The sequence below is a fragment of the Typha latifolia genome, chromosome 11 (assembly GCF_019914945.1).
Source record: "Typha latifolia isolate L0001 chromosome 11, TyphaL0001v2, whole genome shotgun sequence".
NCBI classification, from domain to species: domain Eukaryota; kingdom Viridiplantae; phylum Streptophyta; class Magnoliopsida; order Poales; family Typhaceae; genus Typha; species Typha latifolia.
The window spans coordinates 8,785,214-8,805,130 of NC_133096.1; the positions used below are offsets into that span (position 1 = coordinate 8,785,214).

Consider the following 19,917-nt stretch of genomic DNA (forward strand, 5'->3'; position numbering starts at 1 on the left):
CTTATGGCTCACAAGATGCCACCTGTACGACCTCAAACCCCATCCACCAATCAACTTCAAGATACAGATTTTTTTCAGATAACTACACCAATCCCTCTCCTCATCATAAAACACTCCACACCCCTACTCTTTGTTTCATCAAACCATCCACGACTAGCTCATCTGCTCCTACTCCACTCTTACCTTCCGAATTCTCTCCGATGGCATCGATCATGGCCCTCTCCTCCCCCTCCCTCGCCGGCAAGGCGGTCAAGCTAGCGCCCGCCGCCTCCGAGATCCTCGGCGACGGCCGTGTCACCATGCGCAAGACCGCCGCAAAGCCCAAGACCGTCTCGTCCGGCAGCCCGTGGTACGGCCCGGACCGCGTCAAGTACCTCGGCCCATTCTCTGGCGAGGCCCCATCGTACCTCACCGGTGAATTCCCCGGTGACTACGGCTGGGACACCGCAGGCCTCTCCGCCGACCCCGAGACCTTCGCCAAGAACCGCGAGCTCGAGGTGATCCACTGCCGGTGGGCGATGCTCGGGGCGCTCGGCTGCGTCTTCCCGGAGCTCCTCGCGCGCAACGGCGTAAAATTCGGCGAGGCAGTGTGGTTCAAGGCCGGTGCTCAGATCTTTAGTGAGGGTGGTCTGGACTACTTGGGCAATCCTAGCTTAGTGCATGCACAAAGTATATTGGCTATCTGGGCTTGTCAAGTAATATTAATGGGTGCTGTTGAGGGTTATCGGGTTGCGGGTGGACCGCTCGGCGAGATAACCGACCCATTATACCCCGGCGGTAGTTTCGACCCACTTGGCCTTGCCGACGACCCGGAGGCGTTCGCCGAGCTGAAAGTGAAGGAGATCAAGAATGGAAGGTTGGCGATGTTCTCTATGTTTGGATTCTTTGTTCAGGCTATAGTGACAGGCAAGGGACCCTTGGAGAACCTGGCCGACCACCTCGCCGATCCGGTTAACAACAATGCTTGGTCTTATGCTACAAACTTTGTCCCAGGAAAGTGAGCAAATTAGGTTCTCTGTGTAAAAGAATGGAGTTTGTACTATTAGCATTGCAACAATACTTTTAATCGTTCCTTTTAATATCTTTCTGTGTCTTCTGGAATATACACTAATCTTATAAGTGACACTGTTGATGAATACCCACGTTTTATACTCCTAGCAGTATAAGTTTGAGAAGAACAAAAGAAAATTTTGAGAACTACGCAGTTTAGCTACTTCTGCAGTCGGTACCTGGCGGCCAGCCAGCCAAACAATCCAGCAGTTAAATGTACAAACAAAGACGTAAGATAAATTAACTGCTTTAGCAAGATTAGATAACACAAGTAGATCAGTTTACAGCACAGTTATATGAAGACAACTTCACAGTAATAACTTTGTGTGAATAGTTCATTTCTATTAGAACAAGTGACGAACGATGGCAAACTCGTAGAGTAAAACATTCACTTGTAAATAACAGCCAAAAACTGCGTGTGCTATGGGACGTTGAGTTTGGAGAATAAGGAAGCAATACTTGTTAGAGAGTTTAACAGCTACTTGCGAGCAAATAAATGGAGGCAGAGATGATACTAGTCCCAGACGTGGGATACGTTAACACACATTCCAAATGTAGATGTACCTCTCAATACTCTAAACAGCAGTAAGAGTAGGACTCTGCTTCTCTTCAAATTTGATCAAGCAAAAGTACGTTAAACTCATAGTTATAACCAGAAAACTCTGGAGATGAAACTCCTTGAAATCATGACAAGCTGGAGACGGGTGGTTAGTAGCTGTTTTGCCAGGTGTGGCGAGATAGCTGAGAAGGTGTAGTCTGAGGACCGTTTAAGTTTGCTTCTTTAGGATTTTGATGTTCCTGTCCCACCCCTGTCTGTGAATGGTAGAAGCTTGGGTATCCCAGAGCACTGATTGGCAAAGGCTGCTGTGCCAGGCGAAGGCTACTGATTTGCTGCCCTTGATAGCCATTTAAATTGCTAGTCGGAAGTGCTGAAACTGTTCTAGAACCAGCTCCTTGAACCCACAAAGCAGGGTTATCACTCTAACAACAATAATCAACAAATAGTCAGTGAATATTAATCATGAGTAATCATAAGTTGTTGGAAAAGAGCAGGTAAAATAATATTACCTGCTGAAGAGACATGTAATGACTAGCATCTTTGTACTGAGACCTCAGAGCTTCCTCAAACCCAAAAGTTGTGCCGGAGGAGGCAGTACCCTGATTTAGGCCTAGACTTACAGGAACGTTAGTTGAACTTTCAAAGCCACCATAACCAGAGACAACTGAAGAAACCTGAGGTAAATTTGCATCAGGAATGCTGCTTTTGTACTGTGGTAGCGTATATTTTATGCCAGAACTGGGTACTGCAGCTGTAGATTGGTGGAAAAGGCCATTGCTCGAGTATGGTTGCTGGAAAGCAGCAGATGGCAAGTAGGTGTAACTTTGGGGCAGAAATGGGTAGCTAATCATGTTGGCAAAGGGCCCTAAAGGCATGGTTGGTTGAGAATAATGGTGAACAGGTAGATGTTGAGGAAGTGGAGGACCTGTTGGAATGCTGGTGCTAGGAAGGGTTTGAGTCGTCGGAGAGTGGGAGAACACTCCTGGCTTCAGAGTCTGCAAACAAAAACAAATTTTCAGAAGAATGCAATATAGGACAGTTTGATCTTCAAGGTCACATGCTGGGAAGAGTTTGATTCCATAGCATGAGTCAAAATAAAATATTATTCGCAAGTCCTCATGGTTACATCTCTATCCAGTGAGTAACAAGCAAACTAGGCCTTCCCTCCTCTCGTTCTGTACATTTTTCTTGGTGCCACAGTTTAGAAATGTCACCATAGAGTTTAAACTTCAGAGGTAAAAACTTGCCTAGCCCTGGTCAAACTCATGCAGGACTAAGACCTTAACAACTTACCTCACCGGCCAGTTCCTTTTTTTTATACCAACCAGAGATGTCGGATTGGCAATGCATTCCTCTGGTCTGTGGATGCATATACTATATTACATTGATTTTATAATATAATATTTGAACCCAACCACTGCAGCTAATTGCAAATTCAATAATTAGTGTCATATTTCATCCAAATTAGTGAGTCATTTGAATATGACGCCACCACCCAATAGGTCCAGATATTAGATAAATGCACAAATATTTGTAAATTTCGATGACTCAAATAGACAATCTGTTGGGGCCAAATGAGTCAAAGCAGCTTACATACTGTTTCTGGTTAACGAGGTGGGTTTTACATAAGCCAAGTTATTATACCACATCTTTGGCAAAGTGCATGCAGTCTTGGACAGAGTCCTGTATACTATATTTGTGGATTGCCGCAAGACTTCCAAGTTTCAACCATAGAATGACATCTGAACTCTTATGAACTTTAGAGGGTTGCTCCTACTTTGAACAAAAGCAAAATTGAGAAGGTAAAAACAGTGTGCTAGCCCATGTATTGATGGCAAACTTCCCTCTCTTTGCCTTATCAGATTGTGCCACAAATTTAATAAAGCTTCCACACACTTGGCATCTATCTCATGATAGGTCTTGAAGTTTCATCGATTCCTCAAAGAGACTTAAATTTGACTTGACAACTAACCACCCACATAATGTTGGGAACAGCTTCAACTTATTGATAAACAAACAATAGTAACTAGATGAAAACTTGCATTAGCTAAATCCACTCTCAAGCCAAATTCATGAAGTACACTACAAAGAAGCCCATAATGCAAGCTGTACCAACAAGCACAATCCTTGGACTTGCTAGCACAATCAAGTCGGTAACATGTTAGTAAACTTCAGGTTGCTAACAATCTTTATCCCAGACCAGTGGCAACTTCCAATTGGAGGAGAAATTAGAATATAATGCAACACTACATGACTTAAAAAAATTATATAGACAGTTTTCAACTTTCAACTGAACTCAAACATCACGTGACCAAGATGATGCATATCGAGCAACTAAAAAGTAGGAAATATATACATTTGTAGTCTATATGGTTCAAGAAGTTTCATGGGTACCTCTTGCATGGAAATGATTGACCCATCGATAGATGACGCAGCCATGCTATATTTTGTAGGCATCGACTGGGTAGTACGAAATGGTGAGAAAGCATGGTCAAAGTCTTGAAGTGTAGAAATGCTTGGTGCCACTAAGCTACTTTGCAAGGGGTTCGCTTGCTGCAGAGAGGAAATCCAAAGGAAATGTAAGAAACAACACCTACCGTGTCAGTTTATACAATTGTGACTGATATGAATGGGTAATTGTGGTAAGAAATCTGAAAGAAGGAATATGAATTACCATTACACTTGAGAAAGGAGAAAGATTCTGCAATTGCACATTTCCTTGCGTATAAGTGTACTCTGCAGCATTCGGCAGTGTAGCGTTCGAAAATGCATAACCTGAGACCGATGGCAAGTTAAACTGAAACCCATGTGTAGAGTCCAGTGTATCAGTTCCCGTAATATCGGGCTGTGAAACCAAAGGCATATCAAGATTCTCCGTGTTCGTGCCACTTCTAGTAGCAACACTCTCATTTGACGGAGGGCTTACTTGCCCATTGTCGTAATACTCATGATTTCTGCAATTAAAATAGGCATTTTAAAAAACAATCAATAACCAACTTTTGGGGGGAGAAGCAGGTACCTTGCATGAGTTGCACCTAATTGATCAACTGAAGAAGAATCATTTGAAACTGGGCCCCCCTCCAAACTGTCTTTCATGGGCTTTGCCACAAAAGATCCAGAGAAGGTACCAGATGCGAAACTACCAAAGCTCAAATGTGCACATTCTGCATTTGTAACTTGCAGATGATTAGGTATGATCACTGCTGGATTATCTTCAGCAGATTTGGTTGTTCCTAGCTCTTCCTCATGTAGACTTAGTTGCTGGAAATTTGCTGCAGCAGCCGATACATCCACATGGACATCCTCAACTGAAAATGACGGCATAGTCATGAAGAGAAGAATATAAATGGAAAAGCTTAAACACAATGCATAGCTCATGAGTATACCAGTATCCTGTACTACAAAAGTCATTCTGTATGTTCAACCAAATCAAAAGTATTGGTTAAAATGGTACTATAACCATTAACCAGAAATATCAGCTACAAGAACTCCCTCATTTGTTAAAATTGAAAAAATGCATTATGTCAACTGATTATGCCTCCTATACTTTATATACTTTTGCTCAATTAAAGCAAACTTTTCAGATAAAGACATGAGACTACCTTAAAATTTCACCTTACAAGACTGGGATAACAAACTAACATACACACCAAGGATCAACAAACAAAAGAAAAGCCTAACATCTGCTTATTGAAACAACAAAGATGTACTATTTTATCATCAAAAGTTTAAAAGCAAGAATGGTTTTACCAATCTTTTCAGAGGATTTTGAAAGTATACAAATATTATCTTTGTAATTGTAATCCTGCAAAAAAACTGACATGAAAAAGCTAGACAAAAATGAAGTAATGCGTAGATGAACAAAGTCCAATTTCACATGAAAATCAAATTAAAACAATGATGTTAAACAGATACACAAAAGAAAGAAAGAAAGAAAGTATTACCGTTAATATTACCTTCATCATTCTCAAAGTGATCCCTTTGAGACTGGTAACCATTCATGTTCTTCGATAAATCTTCACTCCAGTTAGAACTGTTTCCCAAAACTTCCTGTTCTATTTGTCTGTCAGAGGCAGATGATGATCTAATGGACTTTGCTAATGATGCCTTAACATTTTCCTCCATTTCTTGTGCTTCATCTAAGTGAGAATTTCCATGCGGGTTAACTGCATCAATAAGTAAAGTAGATGATTCTGATGGTTCAACATTTAAGGAAGAGGAACCAGATGTTTCTGGCAAAGTTGATCCCCTTTCTGCAAGTGCCTCGTCAGCTAGAGACTGACCATTAAGAGATGTATGTTGGTCATCACCAATGTTAGTATCGTGACTAGTACATATGTTGTGTGAAACGGGACCTTGAGAAGCAGCCATTTCCCTATCCAGCTCCAACAGCAAATCTGTGCTTGAAGGCTGTTGGAAACTATGGTTTGACAAGTTTGATGTAGCTGAAGTTTGCAGAGTGTAAGATCTGTCACTTGCCATAGTATAAGCGCTAGATGATTTTCCTTGAGGCCTACCCATCTTTACGATGTCAGCCATTGAGAGATGGCCTGCCATCCCTGACCAATTGGGCTGAAATCCAGATGAAGGTTGCAAAGGCATGGATCTGCCGTCAGCTACCTTATCAGCTGACAGCATTTTGCATGAAACAGCACTACAGTAATTTAAAAAAAAAGAAACACATAAGTAAGCATTAAGTAAACAATCATCTTTCCAAGCATTACATTGCAAAGTAAAACAAAAGTTACTTTAGAAAGGAAGGATGCAAGTCAAATGGTTTAAACAAGATAAGAATAGGGAATCAATTCTAGTTTTTTTGCCCGCCATCTTCAAATAAGACAAGTTGAAACAACGATTGCCAGCTTTAACTGGCATAGCTTGGCATGCCAATAATGCCCAATGTAGTACTCTTAATGGTTTTGAAAATTAATAACAAAATAAAGCTGGTAGATACATTTACAAAACCAACTGGGCAGATTAATGGAAGATAAATGCCATAACCAGGTTGATACAATTGGTGCTCGTCATTGTTTCTTTCAAATGAAGATTTTGTTCTTAACCATGTAATTTTTAAGACTTAAAAGAATATAAAATGAATTCCTAAAACTCACCTAACAACCAGTTACATTTCTATCAGATAATGCACATTTGGTTTATGTACATCAGCAACAAGGAGTATATTATATTATCTCACACCTGAAAAACCAGTTGTTCATCTTTTCAAACAACATTTATCCCAAAGTACTTCCTATTGATAAATGATAATGTCAAAAAGATAATACAACCTCAACATTAGAGCGTCTCAATGTTTTAGCATTTAAATGCACCACAATAAAGAACCAATATAATATGGCAAAGTTAGTTTTCATGCAGCTGGTAATATTTACTGACCATCATATGGAAGATTATAATCAGTCTGTACATGATCCAAAGAGAAAAGGTTCACGATAAAAATTAAAATTAAAATTAAAAAATTAAAAAAATTAAAAAAAACCTTTCATAATTGCGCTATTGGAAGATTAAAAGGAAAAGTAAATACAATCAGATTATTCACTAAATGCATGAAAATAATTTCATCCATTCAACACTTTTGCAAATCCAAAAATAATTTCATCCAGCCTAATAGGGTTCACTGGATTGAGTTAAATAAATAAGAAACTAGCATAAACGATCGGAAAGAAATCTCAACATTAATTGAAAGATGCATGCATTCAATATAGTGATGTCAAATCGGAAACAGGGCAATAGCAAAACAGCATCTTTCAGAGTTGTAAAACTAGACTTTATTATGGAAATTTAACTGAGTAGTTGGTTCAACGGAAACAGATACAGTCCATCCAGGCAATAGGCATTCAAATTTTCAAACTCTGGAAGCATGTTGAAAGGATTAGAAATAATTGCCTCAGAGCGGTTGGATTTTGATTGGGATTTGCTGCTCCCTTGCCAGGTCCCAAGATTGATGATGTGGGAAGAGAATTTGCCTCGTTTTCTCTCTTGTGTGCAGTTTTAACACGAGAAACTGGATGATCTGATGGAATGCATAAAGAATGTTAAGACAATAATCCATATGCTGTAATCATTTGGAATAAGTTCAATTACTCGTATGCTTACCACTGGAGCTGGACTGAAAAGAATTACTACGGCTATTGCGATCTGTACCACCCTTAGTTCCGCGAATGGCGTTACTCACTGCACGTGGTCTAGGTTCTGGGTTCTCCTTTATCTACAAGTATGTCAAAAATTAGTGAGTTTAATTCTTTCCATGAGGACATTAAATTGAACTTTAACTCATGTTTTGAAAGTCGCATAATAAAAGTATTAGATTTAGGCTAGGTCACCAATTGGAACACAAAATAATTAACAGCAGAAAGCAATCTTAGTCGTCAGAGTAATTACAAAAGAATTATTGAAGCAACATAACATATAGGGTTATAGAGCCACAGAAGAGATTGAATAGATAAAAGACTCCATAAAGACAACATATATGCACAGTATAAAAAAAAAACTTCACCATAAATAATAAATCCAGATGTATTAGTATTCGCACACAGAAACATCAAAGAAAGTATTAAAACATAAAAGATTTACGAATATGGAATCTATGACAAATCATCTCGAGAGGTTAAAAAAAATGTGTCAAAAGACTCAAAACCACCATACAAATATATAAATTTGACTCACCTCTTTTTTCTTTTCTCGCTTGCTCTTTACTTCACAAAAAGTATCTGCGCAGTTAATAAATTCAAAGTCAGATATAGGACTATCAAAAGAGCGATTATGGAAGTTAACATATTCCTCAACTCTAGGCTACAAACAGTGAGCAAGCCTTATAGGCTTGTACTGACGCGAAGCTACTCGAATTGGGTAGATGAGCAACCTACAATTTCTCCACATATCTAAAGGCAAGTGGGTATCCTCGAGTACAATGTTTATCTAGTCATATTAGAATAATCTCGCTTTTCTGTAAGAAGAGGCATAGTCTACAAATCTCTCAACTACAGACTAACTAAGACAGCATTCACCTTGTAGTCCATGGAAACTTATAGAAACAAAAAGTCAGTTGTGACATACTGCAGCTCTAATAGTCCATATATACCACGACTTACACCAAAGTACCTTCGATCCACGAAATAAGCATCCGTAAGATAAAAATCCACCAAGAAGAAATCCTCGGTTAATTTGTCTGATAAATAATGCCACTCTACCCATTACCTCTTCCCTGCCAAACCATACCAAATAACCTGCCAAGATCCCACCTTTACAACAATTTCTCCTAGTTTACCTACCCTTCCAAACAGATTCAAAGAAACACCATCCAGAAAAGGGGGGAAAGGGGAAAGAGAGAGAGAGGTCACCTTCGGATAGGAGCCTATGCACCGCCTCGTCGGGATCCATGTTGCAATCCTTGAGCGCCGCGTAGATCTCCGCCTCCGGACAGTTAACGATCTCCTTCACGATCCTCACAAGTTTTCGCGCCGCCGCCGGAATCGGCCCACCTCCGCCGACGCCACCGCCGTTCATCTTTCCCTTAAGAGGATAGGGAAACCCCTCTTCTTCCTCCTCCTCCTTCGTTGCTCACTAGCTCTCGTCTCGCAATAGAAGAAGAGAAGAAGAAGCGTCTACTTGCTTTGGCGGCCAAAAAAACAAAACAAAACCCTCCTCTCTCTCTCCCTCTCTTTCTCAACCGTTGTATAACGCGCTTTGAGATATGTGGTGCAGTAGGAGGCTAGGAGGTAACCTTGTGTTATAATCCAGCAGCAGAAATCCTTTCCAATTATATAATAACGATTTGGATTCGAGTTCTTAATTCTTTCCGATTACATGCTAAAAACGAAATTTACGCCACGCCTTAAAAGATCGTGTCATACGTGTAATGATGACAATAATTATGGGGCCTTGGATTTTTTTTTCTTTTTTGTTGGATTTAAACAATAACGAGTAATGGATCCAAGTCTTTCATCAAGGCTTTCCCTTTTTAAAACAGTTTAAGATTCACCACGCTAGGGTTCTTAAAATGATCGAGATTTATCGATCCTATGCCCAACTCCAGATAAAATTAAGATTAAACTGTGCTTAGAAATTAATCTGTGCCAAATGTATGTCTAATCTTTACGAAGAGCACCGGAATAGTGGGATAAATGAGCATCGACCGGGACTTGTGGCAGGGTACGCAACTTATTCATAAAAAGGTTTCTTGTATTTAGCTATATTAGTAGAGTCGGAGTTGGTTAACAGGTTACTTGAGATCCATTGCTATAGTCAATTGGAGTACCTGACAAAGGCCCTAATTTTTAAAATTTCCCTCATTGTGACCATGATTGATCTATTGATGATGTTTATACAACAACTAACTCGCTGAATGGCATCACGCAACTATAGATGGTACCATAGTAGTGAGCCACACTTCGTTGCCTATTAACTAAAGTTTTAAGAGAATTTGGTGGGGGATTTTGGAATATAAGAGAAAAAAGATTAAACTAATTGGTGCATCCATAATGTTCAGTTTTTGGTGCTATATCGTATGCCTCAATCATGAGGTTAAAGCATCTGCGGCCTTCCTCAACTAGACCGGAATGTTGGCATGCACTGAGAACACTTGGAAAAGTGATCTCGTCTGTGACCATTACTGAACCCGACATCTTGAAGAAGAATCTCAGAGCATCTTTATCATAACCATGGAGGCCAAGATTTGCAATCATGGAGTTCCATGCTCCAATGTCCCTATTTTCCACGCCATTGAACACAACAAGAGCCTCATCCCATTCTCCCACACTTTGCATACATATCAAACAGAGCCTTCCCTAACACAACATCCAATCTTAAACTACACCTGCCAAGATACTCATGGATCCATTGACCTTGTTCAAGTGCTCCTAGATGAGAACAAGCCGGCAACACACTCACAAGCGTCTCATTGAAGAGCTCCAAAACCTCGTCGTAACTACCACCTCTCGAGTACCCATCAATCATTGCTACAAAGCTGGAGAAATCCTTCATCTCTATTGGCATCTGACTAAACACTACAGGCCTCCTCCATCATACCAGACCTACAATAACCACCGATCATCGTGTTCCATGTAACTGAATATTTTGCAGGTAGGCAGGTTAAATAACTCCACTGCAGCTTCCAATGAACCGCATTTCACATACCCATCAATCAAACAGTTCCACGAGACCACACTTCTCTCAGGTATCTGATCAAACATCTCCCTGTATTATTTACCAACCTAGACCTAGAAATCATTGTATTCCAAGATATAGCATCCCTTCGAGACATTCCATCAAACAGTTTCTGAGCAGCAGATAGTAACCCAACAGTACAATACAACTGAACGAAAGAATTCCTCACATACAAATCCGCGTCCAACCCAAGTTTTAAACACCAGTCCATGAACCTGTCTCCCTTGTTCTACGGCCTTTAGGGTCGAGCAGGCCTTGAGAACAAAGGGGAAGGTGCGTGAATTGGGCTCTGCTCCATTACCAACCATTTGAAGGAAAAAAGGCCAAAGCAAGCTCCGGCTGGTGGTTTTGGAGGTGGGAACGAATCGTACCATTGTAGACGAAGGTGTTTGGCTTGGGATCGAGGTCGAATAGGTGCCAGGTAGACTGCCGTGGAGGTGGATGCGGCGTAGAATGCGGTGAGCCGGGTGGAGAAGAGGGCGTGGTGGATTAGTCCGAGCTTGACGAGAGTGCCGTGGACTTGTGTGAACTCGGTGGTGTGACAGACTGACAGGCATAATTGTAAGAGGGGTGGCAAAAGTTTTTTTTTTCCAATAAATAATTAATCTTTGTTTGAGTAATAAGAGGGTGGCAAAAGTTGACCAACTCAATAATCTGATACTTTAATAATATTCGGTACTATAACTGATAACCTGACCTTTAAATAAAATTATGTTTAATATAATTAGATTCAGATTACAAATAATTAATACTGTCTAAGCCATTTATTAAATAAGTCGTATTTATATTTATTATCCCAATCAATTTAACTCGTTTATATTTATTTATAACTCAATTTATTCGTTTTATAATTTATTTAGTCCGTTTATAATGAGAAAAAAAATTATTTGCATTGCTATTTAGAAATTCCAGCCTAATTAATAAACTTATTATATTTATGTTTGTATTATTCTAATTCGATCGAAACTTGAATAATCTAAACCGATTGTTATTCCTATTTAAAAAATTTGAGGATAGTAGCGGTGACAATACAAGTAGAGAGTGTAGGCATAATAGACATTCGAATAAAAATAAGAATTCTAAAAAATGTCTGTAAGAATTGGTATGTAATAAAATTTAGAGAAATTTATAAACAACACCTTGAATTATGCATTTATTAAAGATCTTGACGGCCTGTGCCCTATTTCTTTAATTGCAAGGAATAAGAACATCTATTTTCCATTCTCTCTCTAATTAATTAATAACGACAAAAAATTAAAAAAGAATTATAACGCATTGCGTTACGTCAAATAATATTACTAATCAACATCCCATTCCGTGGAACTCCCTCGCGAGTCTCGTCGATATCTATTTGAGAACAGCTCGTGGATATCACGATGAAGCAATGACTCTTTTATAATAGTCTGGTATAATGTTTGAGAGATCCAATGGAGTTATTTTATTCACTTTATTAGCCCGTCAGATAAGTTCAAGCGTTCAACTATCAACCCCAATAAAAATAAAAATAAAAACTATCGACCCCAACAGCATAAACTTTTATATTATAACCATAAGAATACCAGTTAGACTAACTAAAGAGTTAATTCTTCCCTCTTAATCCGATGAATCCTTGGAGTTGGATGGTTGAATTTGGTCCGACAACTTATCCGGAATACTGTTCGTGCCAAGTCGCACGATGGTGACGTCCACTTGCGTGCAAGCAAATGCGGTCTACTTCCGGGAAGTGGTAAATTCAACGTGGCAGCATCCTCAAAAGCAAGGTATTACTTCCTCTACACGTAACCAGGATCCCTCGTAAGATTACCACACCACCTCATGCAATCGTCCACGTGTCATGACACGAAAGTCGCTTTCAGTCTCCGAGCACCCCTCCAATTTAACTATCCACGATGGTAGGACTTCGCAGCAGTAGGGGGCGATTTGGCCGTAATTCCTGCAGCTGGATTTGTACAGGATCCTTTATTTATTATGTACACCGAAGCATCTTTGGATAACAATTGACCCACTAATCGAAATAGTGGGCCCGGCTAATCCGGCCGTAGCTTGCATTATGGTATGTAGCGTGTCGTCGTCGGGTACGATCCTAAGGTGTGAATAACGCGAGAGCGGAGCCTTCATAACCCCCGGATATAAACATCGAGGGGCTGAGATCAATCAGGTAAAGATCGGACGGTTCATAGCGAATCTATAGACAAAGTCGCCGTCGACTCGACTATATATATTTCTATTAGACTGGATGCTGAGCTTTCAGTGCTCGGAATGGTAGTTTTGCTTCGTTTCTTCCTCCAACGACTTCCCTCTCTCTTCTTCGAGGTTGGTCTCAGTTCTTTCTTTGCCCTTTCTCCTCTCCTCGATCGGGAATAGCTGATCGGTGAACCAATTTTTTATCGGCTGCGAACTCTTTTTTGGTGATTTTAAGCGTTCATTCGGAAGATTTGTTGGCTTCAGTTAGATTCTCGTTCTTCGTTCTATTTTCTTCTTCTTCTTCTTTATTTTTTTTTGTCTAATATCAAGTTGGTGGGATTTTTTTTTAACATTTTTTCTGGACTTTTGGATTTTTTTTTCTACCCGATAGGGTTTGCAAATTCTAGGTTTCCGCATTCGTTGATCCGGGTCGCTGTATTCTTCTAGGTATCACTATGGAAATGCAGCGGGGAGCTCTTGCGGTCACTCTTCTCATCTCGATCCTCTTGCTTCAAGCGTTCCTTCCGGCATCTTGCGATGAATTGGTCAGAATCGGGCTAAAGAAGAAGCCGATCGATGAGAACAGCCGGATTGCGGCCAGGCTTGAGGCGAAGGACAGGAATCCTTTGATGGCGAGGAGATATGGGCTCCGAGGTGGTCTGCAGAATGGGGAGGATACTGACATCGTCTCGCTCAAGAACTACATGAATGCTCAGTACTTTGGGGAGATTGGGATCGGCTCCCCGCCGCAGAAGTTTACTGTGATCTTTGATACTGGTAGCTCGAACCTTTGGGTTCCTTCTGCCAAGTGCTACTTCTCGGTAAACTATTTTTCTCTCCCGGATAAAGTTTGGAAATATGTATCTTGGATGTTTTTTGCATTGTTGAATTGACCTTGATTTTTATTTTGGATGCAGATTGCTTGCTTTTTCCACGCCAAGTATAAGTCAAGCCGATCGAGCACCTATAAGAAGAACGGTTTGCCTCTGCTTCTTTGTGTGTGTGTGTGTGTGTATTTGATTGATCTCATTAGAAAGTAACTGTAAAGCTCGTCGACAGCGTGATCTAAAAGATAGTCCTGCAAAGCGTATGTTTGATAGAATGATGTCGGCACCTTAATATGTGTATGGGTGACTGATCGCACAAGTAGAGTGGTCCATTAGGACAAATGGAATTTCGCTATAGTACAGTTGAGTTATCGTTTTAGAAACCAAGGTAAAGACATCCTGACTATTGCTTATTAGCCCTGATGCACAAATATTAGATACAAGCAAGTTATCATAAGTCATTCCTTTTTATATTCACTACCAACCTTCCTACCTTCAGCTTCTAGAGAATACTTTTGATGTTGATAGTTGCCTAGTTTGAGTGTTGTAGTTCTGCACATGCTCTTGTTGAATTTATGTTTTTATGAACTATGTGCCCTTGCTGATAGTTTCTTTTTTCTTATGTATTACTATTACCTTTTGTATGTTTCATGAATAGAGGGCATAAGATAATGTCAAATGGTTTTCTATCTTTTCTTTTAACAGATATGCCGTCTTCTATTTCATCAAATGCATGAGTTTAACTTCTTTCTAAGATGCATCCAAAAGCTTCTCAGCCTGACGAGACCTTAATCTACTAGTATGTTCTCAAAGTTCGTTTATTTGTTTGTGTTCACCAGGAAAATCTGCAGCCATTCACTATGGCACTGGAGCGATTTCGGGCTATTTTAGTCAAGACCATGTTACAGTTGGTGACCTAGTGGTAAAAGATCAGGTCTGTAATTCTACTGTTGTTATATCTTAGGCTGATTCAGTAATTTGGTTCACTCCTAATTATCCTTATCTCACTGAGGTATATGTCAATATCTGTAAATTATTTCCATAGGACTTCATTGAAGCAACAAGGGAACCGAGTGTCACTTTTATGGTGGCGAAATTTGATGGCATTCTTGGACTTGGATTTAAAGAAATTTCAGTTGGAAATGCAGTTCCTGTATGGTATGCTAGCCCATCATAACCAATCATAGTTACTGATTTGTGAGGTTAATAGAGTATTACAGCACAAGGGTACCAAGTGTTATTTTTAGTTTTGTATGTTGTTATGATTATGATTATTGTTTGTGTTATTTGCCTTGGGCTTGCCTGTTATCCTTTTACCATAGTGTGGACATCTTGATAGATAGAGATGCAATTTAGACCATTCTAATGCAAATCTTGATCTAAAATGAAGATTAATGGCTATATGCAGTATAGGGTGTCAAAAATCTCACACGATCAGCCTTTTCCACATGAACATTTTGGAGAATGATAATAATATCATTTGATAATATAGATTTGTTTAGGTATTGCAAAATTTTGCCAAACTGTGGAGTACATTTTTGTGCCACTGAATTTCCATGGAAACTGACATAAACTGAGTTAATTATAGAAGTTAGCTGGTATAAGATAGTGCAATATTGAGATCTTGGACAATATAACACTACCATCTCTGGAACAGCCTCAAGATCTTTCTTGCCTAACAAGAAACTAATGTCATTGTTGGTTTAGCATTCTATCATGCAAAAGAAAATGCATTTATTGCATTCAATCTTGTCCTTCCCATACCCTGCATTTGTGGGAGGTAGTCTTTGCTCCCCTATATTGTTCTTTCTCTGAACCTTCCTGTTGGTCGGAAGAATAGGGACCCTTTGAAGTTCAGTTACTGGGATTGTTTTCTTATTGCATGTAGCTACCATCTATTATACCATGTTTCATTATAGATATTTCAAGACCCTCAACATGTTGATTATATCTTATTTTTGTTAGAGCAAGGTCAAGGTTGTTGCTGATGAATAATTATTTTTGCAGGTACAGCATGGTTAATCAAGGACTTGTGAAAGAACCTGTATTCTCTTTCTGGTTTAATCGACATTCAGATGAAGGGGAGGGAGGTGAAATTGTGTTTGGAGGCATTGATCCTAATCATTATAAGGGCAACCATACATATGTTCCAGTGACTCAGAAAGGTTATTGGCAGGTCGGTCTCTTGTTTTTTACTTTTCTGGTACATTGGTGGTTGGCCGCCATAGAACTTGTTTTAGTTATAGCTACTTCCATGCTGTCACCGACAGTAACCTTTTTCCATAAAATTACTGTGTTGCAGTTTGGCATGGGTGATGTTCTTATTGGTGGCCAGACCTCTGGTATTGTATCACTCCTGTTTTAGACACTCCTTATCCCTTCTGTCCCATCGCATTTCTCAATGCTTCAAATTATTTTTTGTTGAAATGTTTCTACATTAGGATTTTGTGCTGGAGGTTGCGCAGCAATAGCGGATTCTGGAACTTCTTTGATTGCGGGTCCCACGGTATAATATAACAACTCTTTGTTCTTTATTAATATGTGTCTGTCCATAGAGTAGAGGAGTCGGTCTTGTTGTGTATGCATGTTTAGGTCAGGTGATGCATAAAGCTGATCAAAAACATCAATTGTTAATGGCTTTTTTGCTTATCTGGTGACTAGCGAAAGTTAGGTTTTTCTTTTTCTTGTAATAATTTATGAGTGCGTATATTTTTGTAAGTTTTTCTGTTTTCTCTAGTTTCCATTACTATCCCGTGATTGTGTACCTTCTGTGTTTTCCCGTATGAAAACCAACTGATTATTGTTTAACTGGGAATCTGAGATGTGGCTGTTCAAGTGTTGATTTTTCATTTTTCCCAAGTCCTCACACTGGCAAGAATCTTGCACACTATGGTGCCCTTTATGACTATATATTTCTCTCTGTATGTCTGCTTGTGTATGTCAACAGTGTGGGTGACCTGGCATGTACCATGTAGATTTTTGAGAGGAACATCCAGCCTTAACATTTAAGGGGTAATATGTGAAAGAACTTTTTTGGCTATAGAAGTTGAAGACTTGCCCTTTACTTGTCCTTATATAACTCTAATAATTGACTTACCTTTTCTTTATCCTTATATGAATTCTTGTTAAAATTCCCTATTTTATAAGTCTCCGTGCTGCTTGCTCTGTGCCCGGGTGTTTGCTCTAATGGTGTGGTCATGCAAAATAAGTTTATCTTATTTGGCTAAGTATTGTAATAACCAGGACTCACCATCCTCATAAATTAGTTTTGGATACTGCATCCTGCATGCATGAGAAGTTGCATTTGTTCCTTTCAATGGTTAACCCTCTCAGTTCTTTCTTCCAGTCTTCTTCCAATTTTTCCTGGTTAGAATGTTTCCACCCTTTCAATATCAGGTTACACATTATGTCTGAACGCAATATCCTAATAATCAGTATTCTGATCTTGGTGCACCTGTTGTTGAAAGGATTCATTAGTTTCATATTCTCTTAAAGTCTAAAATACTTTATTTCCCTTGAGCAGACCATAATTACTCAGATAAATCAACAAATTGGAGCTTCTGGGGTTGTTAGTCAAGAGTGCAAAGCAATTGTTGCTGAATATGGACAACAAATTTTAGATCTCTTGCTGGCAGAGGTTTGTGCATGTAGAACACAAGACCATCCTTTTGCAGTTTGGATGTGTCAATTGTCTGTCTGACCTGGTTTATTCTGCAGAGTCAACCGGAGAAGATCTGCTCTACTATTGGCCTATGTACCTTTGATGGAACTCATGTTGTTAGGTTAGAAGGCAACAACAGCACTGTTAAACACTTAAATATTCTTCAGAATTATTGGCCTGTACTATTTGGCTTTTCTTTTATTACTGTTCACATGTACATCATCTAATACAGCACGGGCATCGAGAGTGTGGTGAATGACAATGTTGATAGATCTGATGGTGGTCTGACGGATGGTATGTGTAATGTTTGTGAGATGACGGTTGTTTGGATGCAAAATCAACTCAGGCAGAACCAGACTCAGGACCGCATATTGAATTACATCAATGAGGTGGACTTATTTGCTCATTTTGACTTCATATCATGTTCAACGCCATGGTTTTGCATGTTGGATTATGACTCAGATAACTTTGCAGCTGTGTGAGCGACTGCCTAGTCCTATGGGAGAATCATCTGTGGACTGTAATAGTGTCGCCTCCATGCCCGGTGTCTCATTCACTATTGGTGGCAAAACCTTTGAACTCAAACCAGAACAGGTATATGTTGCACTCTTATGATTGCTTAGTCCATCTATCTTCTCTCTTTTTTCACTTCTTTCCTGAGAAGTCGGAAGGGTATTTAATGGTCTCTTAGCTAAACTAATGCCCGCAAGAATTCGGATATGAGAATACTTCTCCTTTAATCATCTGAGTAGTATTATTCCATTGGTTGCATCTATCTTCTTACCCTGTGCCTTTTTGTATTAAAATTTCCTCTTTTAATTGTGCAGTACATCCTCAAAGTTGGTGAGGGAGCTGCAGCACAGTGCATCAGTGGCTTCACGGCCTTGGATGTCCCTCCTCCTCGGGGCCCTCTCTGGTAATACACACTCCAGAATAGCTTGTTTTCGTTGCCTGGTGGATGATTACATCTCTAACTAAATCGAAACTGGTGCAGGATTTTGGGCGATGTCTTCATGGGAGTTTATCACACAGTTTTCGACTACGGTAACTTAAGAGTTGGGTTTGCAGAGGCTGCTTAAGAGAGAGCTAACTAAGCCAATGAAACTTGTGTTCTAAACTTTCGTATCTCATGCCAACAGCAGTTATGTGTGTATAGATACTGGCTTAAGATGCTTTGTGTTACCTTGAGACTTTGCTGCGCAGGTGGTTGTACTATATGTGGTGTTTTCATACTTCATGGAATATTTTGCTTCATAATAGATCTGTGTACTTAGGGATAGTGCACTAATAAGGTAAAAAAGATCTGTCTCTCTCTTGCTTAAAGGGACCGCGTGGTCTATTGGCAGGATAATCTCAGTAATCCAACCCATCAAGTAAACTAAAGCCTAACCAAAATAAAATCCTTACCCCTGATTTGGATTCATGGCATTTGATATCTTCATTATGTTAAAAGGTACATGGAAAACATATATATATTCGTACATGATGAGGTTGCCCATCGTACCTAAAATGAGAAAAATCCAATCACCCCAATGAGTAGTACATGACGTCTAGCGATCTTGGTCAAGCGAGGCAGCGAATGCAAGACATGAGACATGAGATTCCTTTCTGCGGAACTCTCAATGTATCAAAATTTGGTATCGTTAGTTAGTCGCAACTTCAACTTGTAGGCTTCGTCAGCTTAGGGTGAGAGTTTGGTGCAAAATAAATAAAAGTCTAGGTAGATGCTAAAGTTTTAGGCCAAAACCCAATGGGCTAATATGTATTTAAACCTTAGAACACATTTAATTAGAGATTTAGAACCAGCGATGGGCTGCGAAATTAGTCAAGAGGATCAGCTTATTTCCCACTGCAAGGTACACCTAACTCCTAATAAACGCTGCGCCATAGTTCCTCTATGATCTATAGCCGTACGTGTCACATTAAGATTAGCTAAGCAATTTATGCCAACAATTTCAATTCCTCTCCTTCTCCACAAATAATTGAAAGGCGTCAGTAGTTGTCAATTGTCATCAGGTCATGAGCAGTAACTACGACCAAATTCTTGGTGGCTTATGTCCACAGGGAGAGAGAAAGGTCCAAAACTACTTTGGATAACTTCTTGAAGTAAGCTTAAATTATAAGAATGAGACTTATCTTTCAATCTTGGTGGCAATAATGCTAAAAATTAATCTGCATGCTGTATTTTTTTAATTGATAGAGATCTCCTAAACTAATCATAGACTAGACATAGGACCTACTCCTATCCCATACATAAATTAGACATATGAGCTTGTTCTAAAGAAATAAGTCACAAATTATTTAAATCATTAAACACAATAAGCTAAATCATTTAATTCATTTTATTTTTTATTAAGAAATTTATTCTTACAAACACTTCAACTCATAAACTCCCTGCCATTAGTGATGGATAGATATGCTTCTCTACCAGTACCAGTGGCGGTGGAATGCGATGT

The 19,917-nt window shown here is 39.5% G+C and overlaps 3 protein-coding genes across 7 annotated transcripts; 2 read left to right on the forward strand and 1 right to left on the reverse strand.

The window, feature by feature from the left end:
* Positions 1–119: 119 nt before the first annotated feature.
* Positions 120–1,081, forward strand: LOC140797561 (chlorophyll a-b binding protein, chloroplastic-like). The gene has a single exon (XM_073151116.1). It carries the CDS (start codon positions 201–203, stop codon positions 999–1,001), a length of 801 nt encoding a protein of 266 aa, XP_073007217.1. The 5' UTR covers positions 120–200; the 3' UTR covers positions 1,002–1,081.
* A 232-nt stretch (positions 1,082–1,313) lies between these two features.
* Positions 1,314–9,409, reverse strand: LOC140797560 (uncharacterized). 2 transcript variants are annotated; one of them, XM_073151115.1, is made up of 11 exons: positions 8,965–9,409; positions 8,291–8,334; positions 7,721–7,832; positions 7,511–7,637; positions 5,893–6,263; positions 5,566–5,775; positions 4,629–4,917; positions 4,284–4,563; positions 4,004–4,162; positions 2,119–2,604; positions 1,314–2,031 (listed from the first exon to the last, which is right to left on the reverse strand). In XM_073151115.1, exons 1-11 carry the CDS (start codon positions 9,128–9,130, stop codon positions 1,759–1,761), a joined length of 2,517 nt encoding a protein of 838 aa, XP_073007216.1. In that variant the 5' UTR covers positions 9,131–9,409; the 3' UTR covers positions 1,314–1,758. The 2 variants fall into 2 exon arrangements, with proteins under 2 accessions (XP_073007216.1, XP_073007215.1); XM_073151114.1 differs by having other exon boundaries at positions 5,566–6,263.
* A 3,526-nt stretch (positions 9,410–12,935) lies between these two features.
* LOC140798124 (aspartic proteinase oryzasin-1-like) lies at positions 12,936–18,725 on the forward strand. 4 transcript variants are annotated; one of them, XM_073151870.1, is made up of 14 exons: positions 12,936–13,102; positions 13,421–13,794; positions 13,891–13,951; positions 14,640–14,734; positions 14,846–14,958; positions 15,808–15,976; positions 16,103–16,142; positions 16,242–16,306; positions 17,324–17,437; positions 17,518–17,582; positions 17,694–17,850; positions 17,936–18,055; positions 18,289–18,377; positions 18,456–18,725. In XM_073151870.1, exons 2-14 carry the CDS (start codon positions 13,429–13,431, stop codon positions 18,538–18,540), a joined length of 1,539 nt encoding a protein of 512 aa, XP_073007971.1. In that variant the 5' UTR covers positions 12,936–13,102; positions 13,421–13,428; the 3' UTR covers positions 18,541–18,725. The 4 variants fall into 4 exon arrangements, with proteins under 4 accessions (XP_073007971.1, XP_073007973.1, XP_073007972.1 ...); XM_073151872.1 differs by having other exon boundaries at positions 13,039–13,236; XM_073151871.1 differs by having other exon boundaries at positions 13,043–13,102; positions 13,365–13,794.
* The last annotated feature ends 1,192 nt before the right edge of the window (positions 18,726–19,917 follow it).

Coding starts and splice junctions, on each gene's coding strand:
- LOC140797561 (XM_073151116.1), top strand. CDS start 201: ATGGCATCGATCATGGCCCTCTCCTCCCCCTCCCTCGCCGGCAAGGCG.
- LOC140797560 (XM_073151114.1), bottom strand. CDS start 9,130: ATGAACGGCGGTGGCGTCGGCGGAGGTGGGCCGATTCCGGCGGCGGCG. Junction 4,564..4,628: donor TTAGGTGCAACTCATGCAAG/GTACCTGCTTCT, acceptor TTTTAATTGCAG/AAATCATGAGTATTACGACA. Junction 4,163..4,283: donor CTCCTTTCTCAAGTGTAATG/GTAATTCATATT, acceptor TCCTCTCTGCAG/CAAGCGAACCCCTTGCAAAG.
- LOC140798124 (XM_073151870.1), top strand. CDS start 13,429: ATGGAAATGCAGCGGGGAGCTCTTGCGGTCACTCTTCTCATCTCGATC. Junction 14,735..14,845: donor ACCTAGTGGTAAAAGATCAG/GTCTGTAATTCT, acceptor TTATTTCCATAG/GACTTCATTGAAGCAACAAG. Junction 18,056..18,288: donor TTGAACTCAAACCAGAACAG/GTATATGTTGCA, acceptor TTAATTGTGCAG/TACATCCTCAAAGTTGGTGA.